Source organism: Haliaeetus leucocephalus, unplaced genomic scaffold, assembly GCF_000737465.1.
Source record: "Haliaeetus leucocephalus isolate CR32 unplaced genomic scaffold, Haliaeetus_leucocephalus-4.0 Scaffold656, whole genome shotgun sequence".
Lineage (NCBI taxonomy): Eukaryota > Metazoa > Chordata > Aves > Accipitriformes > Accipitridae > Haliaeetus > Haliaeetus leucocephalus.
The window spans coordinates 6,830,974-6,840,691 of NW_010973092.1; the positions used below are offsets into that span (position 1 = coordinate 6,830,974).

General features: G+C 61.5%; 1 protein-coding gene across 2 annotated transcripts in view; it reads right to left on the reverse strand.

The window, feature by feature from the left end:
- Positions 1 to 8,901, reverse strand: part of CAMK2A (calcium/calmodulin-dependent protein kinase II alpha) — a 32,150-nt gene extending 23,249 nt beyond the window's left edge. For both annotated transcript variants that reach the window (XM_010578931.1, XM_010578932.1), the window contains exons 1-2: positions 8,650 to 8,901; positions 2,747 to 2,841 (exon numbers count right to left, since the gene is read on the reverse strand). In XM_010578931.1, the coding sequence (XP_010577233.1) occupies positions 2,747 to 2,841; positions 8,650 to 8,711 (157 nt within the window). In that variant the 5' untranslated portion in view covers positions 8,712 to 8,901. The remainder of the gene's footprint in view (positions 1 to 2,746; positions 2,842 to 8,649) is intronic.
- Positions 8,902 to 9,718: the final 817 nt, after the last annotated feature.

Consider the following 9,718-nt stretch of genomic DNA (forward strand, 5'->3'; position numbering starts at 1 on the left):
GAAGGCAAAGCCCGGCACAGGCGGCTTGGCGGGGAACGCTGGGAGGCTGGGGAGGTTCGATAAACTGCAAACAGCACGGGGAGAGCGTAGGAGATCAGCAAAAACCAGGCGAAATGGAAAATGGATCAGGGAATTTAAAGGGGGGGCAGAGGTGGGGGTCTCTCCAAAGGGGAAGAGGACAGCACTGGAGACCCAGTGGCACCCAGGAGGAGCTGGGAAAGGTGCTTATCCCTACAGGGGGAGGGCCAGGGACCCCTGGCCAGTCCCCATTAGCAATGCCCCAGCAGGGCAAACCCCAACACATCCAGCTGGCCATTGAAGGATGAAGCCGGTGCGGGTGCGGAGGAGGCTGCCGTGCCAGCGAGGCTGCAGTGCCTGGGGATGCAGCCCCGAGCATGCCCCAGCATGTGAGCACCTTGGTAGGAAAGGTCCTGGGGGAGGGTGGCCATCGCTGCCCCTGGTGCCACTGCAAGGGGAATTGCTGCCTGAAACGAGCCGCTCACCGCCCAGGGAGCGAAGGCAGCCTGTGCTCCGGGGGCTTTGCTCTTTCCAAGCCTGTGTGGGTCTTGCTCGGGCAGATCTTCCCCGCCGTGACTGCACAGCAAGGATGGGCTGGACACGGGGGCACAGCCCAGGGCTGGGTCTCCAGGTTTGCGGTTTCCTCTGAGCATCGTGTGGATACAACCCCTGCACGGGGCCGCAGGCTGGCAGGGGACACCCCTGGTTGTGCAAATGTCCGGGACAGGGCTTGCAGGGCCTTTGCACGTGGGTGGGATGGCTGTGCCAGAGCAGAGGGGCAGTGGGACAGACGGGCAAAGGGACAGGGGGATGTCCCTCAGGCAGAGGGACCCTGCTGAGCTTAGGGGGGCAGCTGCCGTGGGTCAGAGCATCCTCCCACCCACATGGCACGGCACGTCCACCACCCGGTGAAGTGCTGCTGGGAGCAGTGAGGCACGGCTGCAGCCCCTCTCCTACCCTACAAATCCAGCTGCTGCCTGGACCGAAACCCCAATTTTTCTCCAAAAACTCCAGTTCCTTTCCTGCTGGCTCCCTGTGTCGGCAGCTGGGAGGATGTCTGAAGAGACCATGGGGATATTTTGCAGCTCCTCTCATCTTCTCCCCGACCCTTCTCCTCCCTGCACATCTGCCCTCCCGCCCTTTGCGTGTGACACAGCCGGTGGCACATCCCGGTGGGACAGTGGCTCCTTGTGCCCCTTTGGGGATTGTTCCCAGTCTGGGGAAGCGCCATCCCCCATGCTAGCGTTGCAGAAATGGGGGTTTCAAGACCAATTTCACCAGGCAGGACAGGGAAAATAACCCTTCTGAGATCTCTCCAGGGGACAGACGGACACAGAGCCGCTCCAGGGACAGCACAAACCCCAGAAGAGGATGGAAAGGAGCAAACTGCCGGAGCAGGCGAGCAGAGGCAGGAGGGAGCAGAGGGAAGGCGGCTCAGTCTGCTCTCCAGGCAGCCCGGCAAACTGGGAGGTGTTTGCTGCCTGTCCCGCTGCCAGCTGGGGTACACTGGCAGGAGCCGAGTGCCAAGGCCAGCACCGCACACCTTGCCCAGAGCCTGGCTGGGTGCCCCGGACTGGGAACCTTCGGCCTCAGAGGAAGGGAATGGTCTGCATTCCCAAACAGGGACAGGGACCAGCACGGGGCAGGGGGCTCAGCGTCAGTGCTGTGCCGCCGCTTTGGCAGCACTGCAGGAGGGAGATTGCAAAGCACTGGTTTAATTTGAGGTCAGAAAGGAGTTTGTCACCATTTTCTGTGTTTCAGTTTTGCCTTCGGAGGTTAGCAGTGGCATCAGGGAGAGAAACTGAGAGAGGGAGTTAATTAAACCCTCCCGGCAGGGTGCTCACTCCCAGCACCCATCCTGCGCACCCGGCCAGGAGGAGCCAGAGCCGGGGACACAGCAGCTGCTGTCTCATCCTCTCCATCCTCCTCATCGCAGCTCCTCTGCCAGATGCCTGGGGGCAGAGGGGTCCCAGCCTCAAGCAAAGGGCTGGATGAAGCTTTTCTGTGCTGGCTCAGCTCAGCTTTGCCCGAGGAACAGCCAGGACAGACCTGCCAGCACCTCTTCCAGCAGCAAAGCAGCCAACGTGCTCCACCAGAGCGATTAATTAGATAGCAGTGAGGGGTGAGGGCCCATCTCCAGGTAGAAATTAAATCACACCCCCATTTGAACAACATTCCCATTTCATTGATGTAGGTACACGAGTAAGGAAACCTGCAGCCCCTGAGAGCAGGCACGGGGGGGTCAGCGGGGGCCCTCTCAGGGAAGGTGATGCTCCCGAAATAACTGGGCTACCCAGCGCCTGAGGCTGGCAGCAGTTTAACTTGCTGCAAGGCTGTAACCATCATTTTGCCGCAACGTGGCGTGCAAGGTGGTGGTATGGTCTCAGGGATAGAAATGGGGTCCTACATCTCCCTAGCCAGTTTGGGGTCTGGGAGCCCCCCAGAGCCCTGGCACAGCCGGGCTGTGGGTGCATCCCGGTGATCGGCTGGGATGCGGTGAGTGGCCACCAAGACATCTCCTCAGGAGGTTCACCCCATCCTTCAAGGAGCTCAGTGTGTACCACAGTGGAGGCAGGGTGGGATAAGGAGGTCCCCCACCACACACCAAATACCCCCCACCTCGCTGCACATCAAAGGCATTGTCCCGGTGCTGTGCAGAGGGGACAAATTCTCCGCTCCGCAAACCCTGCTCGCCTCTCGCCTCCCCGAAAACACCCCCAGCACCTACCTCGAGCAGACAGCTTCTTGGTATTGATGATCTTGGCCGCATACTCTTGTCCTGCCAACACCTTCACACATCTCCGGACAATGGAGAAAGCGCCCCTGGGAAGACAAGAAGCCGGAGGGAGACGTGAAGGGGCTGGGCACGGGCAAGGGCACGGCTCAGCCCTGATGTGCCTGTGGGGCGAGGGGCAGCCACGGGGATGGGGATGGGTGCTGGCTGGGGAAGGGCTTGGAGAAAACATGGAGGGCTCTCAGTTGGCTTCCCTGCACCACTCTTCTTGGGGAATGATGGGGGCAAGCACAGGTAGACCTGGGGATGAACGCAGGATTTGGCCCCCCGTGCTCCCCTGGGACACCCCAGGCTTTGTGTGCCTTTCCTCCTCTCCCTCCTCGGCTCTGCCCTACCTATCCCCTGGGAGAGAAGGAGCAGTGATTTACCAGGGTTATTGGCTCCTGACGGACACCAGGATGGCTGCAGCTGCCACGCAGCACTCGGCCGCTTCATTTTAGTCTGTGCATGTGGCTTTGCATGCTCCAGACCTTGCAATCACAGCAGCACTTTGCAGAAGCGGGTGCAAGCAGCAGCAGTGGGTGCAGGTGAGTGGTGCATGGTCTCCCCAGCTGCAAAACTGTCACACAGGCAGGGACAGCCCAGGGAACCCTGCAAGCAAGGACCACTGGAGCCGAGCTGGACAGGGACTGATGCTGCTGCAGCTTGCACACGTGTGAACCAACGTGCAAGGGTCTCCTGGGGCCTGGCAGGCAAATGAGCACGGGTGCTTGGGACACTCCAAAGAAGCTCCTCTGCCCCCGTACTCCATACCCCGAGCCCTGCCAGCTTGTTGCACTGAAAGCACGCCGGCACGATGCTGGGAGCTGCAGCATTGCACACACACAGGCAAACACACGCTCCAGCCCTGCTGAGCGCAACCTTTGTACCAGGTTCCCTTTCCTGCCAAACCCCTCCAATCGCTAAAATAACAACTATCAAAAGCAAACCCACCTCCTGCCCCACCTTCCCCCCTGCTCCCCGTCGCCCGCTCCCGCTCCCTGCCGAGGAATAAAAGGCCGCAGGCTGGCGAGTGGCGGCGGATAATTGATTTTACCGGTGGGGGCGGATGGAGACGGGCAATTTGGATTTGAATGTGATCTTTAGGAGAACAGGCAAACGGCGGGGTGCGGAGGGATGGGGCTGGAGCCCCAGCAGAGCCGGCAGCCCACGCGCCCAGGGCTGCTGCACAGAGCATCACTTGCGGCACGTGCCAGGCAGGAGCCAGGGGAACAGCATCCCAGCGCTTCCCAGCCTCCCCGTCTTGCCGTTTAATTGTGGCTGCTGGAAGAGCTGAGCTGTTAATATCCCTGTAGTCTGGGGGGGATTAATTGGAAAGGGGGGACAAAATGCTTTGTATCCAGCTTGCCATGGGGTGGGAGACCAGAGCCATTGCCAGCCCTGCAGTGCCATTCTCCCCATCCCGCTGGGAACCCCGCACTGCCTGGGGTTTGGGGGCTCCTGTGAGTCCCTGTGACCCATCTTTCCTATATTTTTCCTAAAGACATGTGTGCTGCTTTTGCAGTGGCAGGAAAGTCCGCAGCAGTGAGCGTGGCAAGCAGGGAAGCCCCCATGCCCACTGCCCCAGCTCGGGGTTTCTACCCCAGCCGCAGGGTTTCACTGTGGGACCTAACGTGGGGTTGGGGGGATGTAGGTCTCCCAGACCCCCTGAAGGCTGGGGACCCCCGGCCACTCCTGGTCCCAGTGCCCACAGCCACGCGGCTCATCCATTTATTCCAGCTAAACTGAATGGTGGGGAAGGGGGAGCCGTGGGAAGCGGGATGCAGCAGGCGGGGATGGGATGCACCACACTGCCAGAGTGCAGGGTTTCACACCCCCGGCTGCATTCATGGCTTTTGGCTCCTCCAGGCCTTTTTAACAGAAACCAAATGTCTATTTGTGCTCAGTGAAGTGCAAGCGAGACCCTGTGAGCCTGGTGGGTGGAGGGGACACGAAGTGCTGGGTGCGGGTGCAGGACACCCCAGGGTGCAGCACGCTTGCCATAGCCCTGTTCCCAGTCCCAGTCAGGCCCTGCAGGGGGTCTGCACTGGCCAGGAACCCCTCCACATTGGGTGTTTGACCCCGCTGGGCATTTCACAGCAGCCGGGCTCTACTCCCTGTGCCAGGCTGCTCCCATGCTTCCCAGCCCCGTGTGGGATCTTCCCAGCCTGGGAGAAAAATCCCCCCTTGGCTCCATCTAAATCCAGCATCTCCTTCCCTGCAAATGCAGGCTTCCCCCCCTGCACCAGGGGCTTACAGGGCAGTGTGGGCAGAGCAGAGAGTGCCAGGCAGGGAGCTCAGACCCATCTTAGTGCAAGAAACCCCTTTGGAAGGTGACATGCCCTGTTCCCTGGCCGTGGGCAGCGGAGTGGGTCCCTTCCCTCCCTCCCAGGGTGCTGGCTCTTTGGATGGGGCCAACCCCCATGGCAGCTGGGGGCCCCCATCTCTGCCTGGCTCGGAGATGGGGCATTCATCCCAGACAACACAAGCACATCCCAGTTTTAGCCCTGGACAGGTACATCACCCACAGGACCGTGGGTAGCGACCGTGTCTGATGGCTGCCATTTCAGGGTGACGCTGGACCCACAGCCCAGCAGCCAGCTCTGTCCCTCCAGCCCCGAGCCCTGGCACTGCTGGGTCCAGCCCTGCAGCCCCTGTCCCTTGGTCCCCCGGGCCAGACATGACCCCATGCCTTGTCCCCACGGCCTCCCCCTGCCAGCCGGAGCAGCGGCTCTGCCACCGGGATGCTCCGCTTCTCCCTTTTTCACACCTTCCCTGCCAGCGCCGGGCTGCGCTGCTGCTGCCCTCCCTCTCTCTTCAACACCTCCTCCTCCTCCGAGGCATTTTATCTCCTTTCTAGAGAGAAGAGTGTGGGCCGGGGATTTTTTGTTCCTCCATAATTTTTTTTTTTTTCCCCTTTTAATAAAACCCCTCTCCTGCAGTTCTGGGAGCGGAGGGGCTGATCGTACCGCTCGGCACGGTAATTGTCTCCAGCCTCTCCCTGAACCTGCCGCGGGGGCGGATTTGGAGGCGCCGATGGAGCTGCACTTCATGTTTGTCCTACTCCGGGGGGCCGTGGGCAGGATCCTCTCCCTGTCCCCCCCCAGCGCTGCCCCCTGCCCTCACCCCAGTCCCCTCCTGCAAGTGTGGGGCTGTGGGGGGGATCGGAGCAGCCTCTCACTTGCTTGGCTTTGCCGGGGCTGCCACGGGAGAAGGTTTTTCCCAGCTCCATGTCCCTCGCTCAGGACAGATGCCCTCCCCGTGCCTGGGAGGTGCAGGGATGCACCAAGGGCTCCTGCTCCATGGGGCAGGCTTTGCAGACCCCCCCTCTCCCCATCTCTGTCCCCCCACAAAGCCCTGTCGTGGTGCTACCAAGAGGTGTGTGGCATCTTAAAGCCCCGGCTTGCCTGGGTGTCAGGATGGGTGACAGCCGAGGAGATGGCAAAGGAGGACAGTGGGTGCAGCAGCCTGACACCCAGAACCCCTCTCCTGTCAGCCAGGCTTGGGGACACCCCGTGTGTGTCCCCCCAGCAGACTGTCCCGGTTCCTTGGGGACAGCAAACTCAAGATGGAGCCTTTCTGCTCAGAGCCCCGCTGCTCCCCTTCGGGGTCTGGCTGGGGGAGAGCCATGCTGCCCACCCTGCCTTGCCCCTGCTGGGATGCCCCCACCAAGACCAGCCCCAGGAGCATCTCGCCAGAGGAGGAACGCCGCTTCCCACTGCCAGTGGCTGCCGCAGCAGAGCAGAAGTGCAGCACTTCGTCCTGATTTCCCTCTCTAAGCTCACAAAGTGGAAATTTCCCCATGGGAAACCACTGATTTTTGAATGTGCCAGGATGTGCTGGAAACCATCCCGGTGGAAAATCCCCAACCCAGTGCCTTGACCAGCCCAGTGAAGCCCTTCGCTTGGGAACATGTCTCAGTGCTGCAGTGGTACCAGCCCCCCGGAGAAGAAGGGAAAGCTGTGGGATGCTCCGAGCTGGGGATGCTGCCCCGAGCCACCAGCCAAGTCGCGCTGCCTCTGCATCACCCCAGGAGGTCTGGTGGGCCGGGGTGCGAGGCTCGCAGGGCGCTGGCGAGCTGCTGCGCCAGCTTTGCTCCTTTATTCGTGAACGTGTTAAAATGCATCTGTCGAGGTGGTTTTACATCGTGGTGCCGGGTCATACAGGTAGCCCACAAGTCTGGGTTCTCAGCCCTCTGTGTCAGCACCCACCTAGCAAAGCATTGCATCGCAAACGCCTCCAGGATCCCTCCTGGTCCTCCCCCATCACACCTGGCCTGCAAGCTCCCCTCCACATCCCCACAGCCATGTCTGCCCAGCCAGGGCCCAGCAGCCTCCCTGCAGGCACCCAGCAGCCGCTGCCTCTCCTGCCCACCCCCTGCCCACCCGCTGCCACCACCACAGAGCCTCAGAGCCCAGAAAAGCTGAGAAACCTCTGGAAAAAACAGGTCCCAAACCCCACCTTGCCACCAGCTCCCCAGCGCGTACCCATGCCCCTGCCCGCAGTGCCGGCTGGGACTGTCCCTGCTTCAGGGACCTGCTCCCCATCCCACTGCTCCCCACCAGCACCTCGCAGCCACCCCAACGCTTGAAGGGATGGACGTGCATGTCCTGGGACCGGGGGGTCCGCTTGCCTCCAAGGAGCTGCACTTTGTAGCAGCAACCTGGTCCTCCCATTTGGCTGGGGAATATTAACTGCGTTCAGCCTGGCACAAAGTCCTCCCCTGTTTCAGCCTCTCGATTTCTCCATCTTTGTCCTCTCCTTTCTCCCTCACCCCTGTTTCGCACGCCCACGCGCGTGTGGGCGCATGTTTAGGTGCAGGCTGTCCTGCGCCCGGGCGATGCGGTGTTGCGGGGCTGGAGCAAGTGCCCTTGCCTACGGACGGACAAAGCTGCCCATCTGAAGCATGGGCATCAGTCACCCAGCACAGGCACCCCCGAGCATGCCACCACGTCGCTGAGCCACTCCGAAGGGAACACGGCTGCACGCCCCAGATTTACGCATCAGCTCCGAAAAAAGGCACAGAAACCAAAACACAGGCACACGCCTGCTCACTTCTGTGCCCGTTTTACAGCCACATGCTTGGCAAGACATGGAGCATCCCTCTGCCCCACAGAGAGGACCTGAAATCTCCTGCTCCACCCTGGGGTACTCGGAGCCCCCCAGGATCGCCTCGCCATGCACGGACATTTCTGTTTGCACACACATGCACCCTGATCCAGGCACACGCAATGACACCCGGACCTGCCGAGCTGAGCCCTCGCCGGCAGGATTGCCGGGTCAGGCAGGGCTGTGGCTCACCTGAGGGGGCACTCACACTGGGACAGGGGTGGGAGACACCCCGGGTCTGTCCAGGAGCTGCTGGGGTTCACCAGGGGCTGCCAGGCAGGTTGGGTCTCCTGCAGGACTAGCCAAACCCCAGTGAACCCACACAGAGAAATTCCCTAAAGAAATGTAAGGAAAAGCCCGCTGCTTTGGCTTTCCTCCTCGGCTGTCCCAAACCTCCTCCCAGCTGGAGAAGTTCCCAGGGGAGCCGGCAGCATCCTCTTTCCGGAGCATTTTTTCCATGAGAAGGGCAGCTGCCCCCTCCCCGGGCAGCTCCAGCCCCCTGGGGTGACCCAAGCCCCCAAATGAGCACCCATCAGCAGCCACCCGAACTCGGGAAGGGACAGAGTGGGCAGGACTGGGGCTGGCGGCCCCCATCCTAATCCGAGCCCCCCCCCGCCACCGCTCCCTGGTGCCTTTGCTCCGTGCCTGTCTCCTTTCCCCCATCTCTGGCGGTTCCCAGCACCGCTGAGGCTTTTCCCCAGCTGGGGCACAGCCCCACTTTGAGCATCCCAGCCCCATCTCCAACTTACTTGCCCAGTTCCTCGAAGAGCTGGTACTCCTCGGTGAAGCGATTGCAGGTGATGGTGGCCATCCCGAGGGGCTGGAAATGCTCCCTCCCCAGTGCGGAGTTTGGGGCAAGCAGCTCTCCTCTCGCTCCCTCCCTCTCCGTGTGCTCCCGGGGCTCTCTCCTCGCCGAGGTAAATAAGGGAATATGTTTGATTGACAAGCCCGGAGATAATGATGAGGGCAATTTGTCTTCTCAGCTTCACAAGCCTTCGTCAGCATCCCCGTCCCCATGGCGACCACCGCTGCCAGAAACGCCCTGTTTCTGTTGCCGGGGCAACTGCTTCCCAAACCTGCCACCCGCCCGTGGGGACCAGGGCCCTGCTGGGGACCCCGGCTCCGGGGGCTGCCCGGGGGTCACCCGCCTGCTGCGGGGGTGGGGGAAGTCTAAACTGCAAATATTAAAGGCAAATTAAAGGACGTGGCAGTGGTAGAATAATTGGGGCAAAAAAGGGTTTCCATGGAAACTGTGGTTTCCATGTTGCAGGAGGATGCTGTCGCCCCGGCAACTGCTTCCCCCCCCCTCCCAAATACAGGCCCTGCTGGTGCCCGCAGTGGCATCCCTCTGGGGTCTGGGGGGCTGTGGGATGGGGGACACGCTGCGGCGAGTGGGAGCAGCTGGAGCAGAAGTGTGTCAGGAGAAGCTGGAGAAACCATGGCAGGTCCCCAGGTCCCCAAACCGGCCTGCCATCAGCCAGGGTCCCCGGGGGGGGGGCTGGCCCTGATCGTTCTGCACCAGGGAGCTGCTCCCCACTCCCCCCCTTTGCCTGCCAGCTCTCCCCACGGACCCTGGGGCTGCCACGGGAGCGGGTCCCATGGGTCCCCCCCGCCGTGGGGTGAGCAGCTTGCCCTAAAGCACAAGCTAGAGGGGGAGCAAAAAGGCTGTGTTTTGGGGGGATTTCAGAGCAGGGGTAGGAGGAAGGTCTGCCCCCCCTCCTCAAGCTTTTTGCTGCCTAGTGCATTTAACATAAAAAGAGCACAAAAAGGGCAATACAAGTAGAGTAATGAGGTCCAAGACTGTGGGGGACAGGCTCC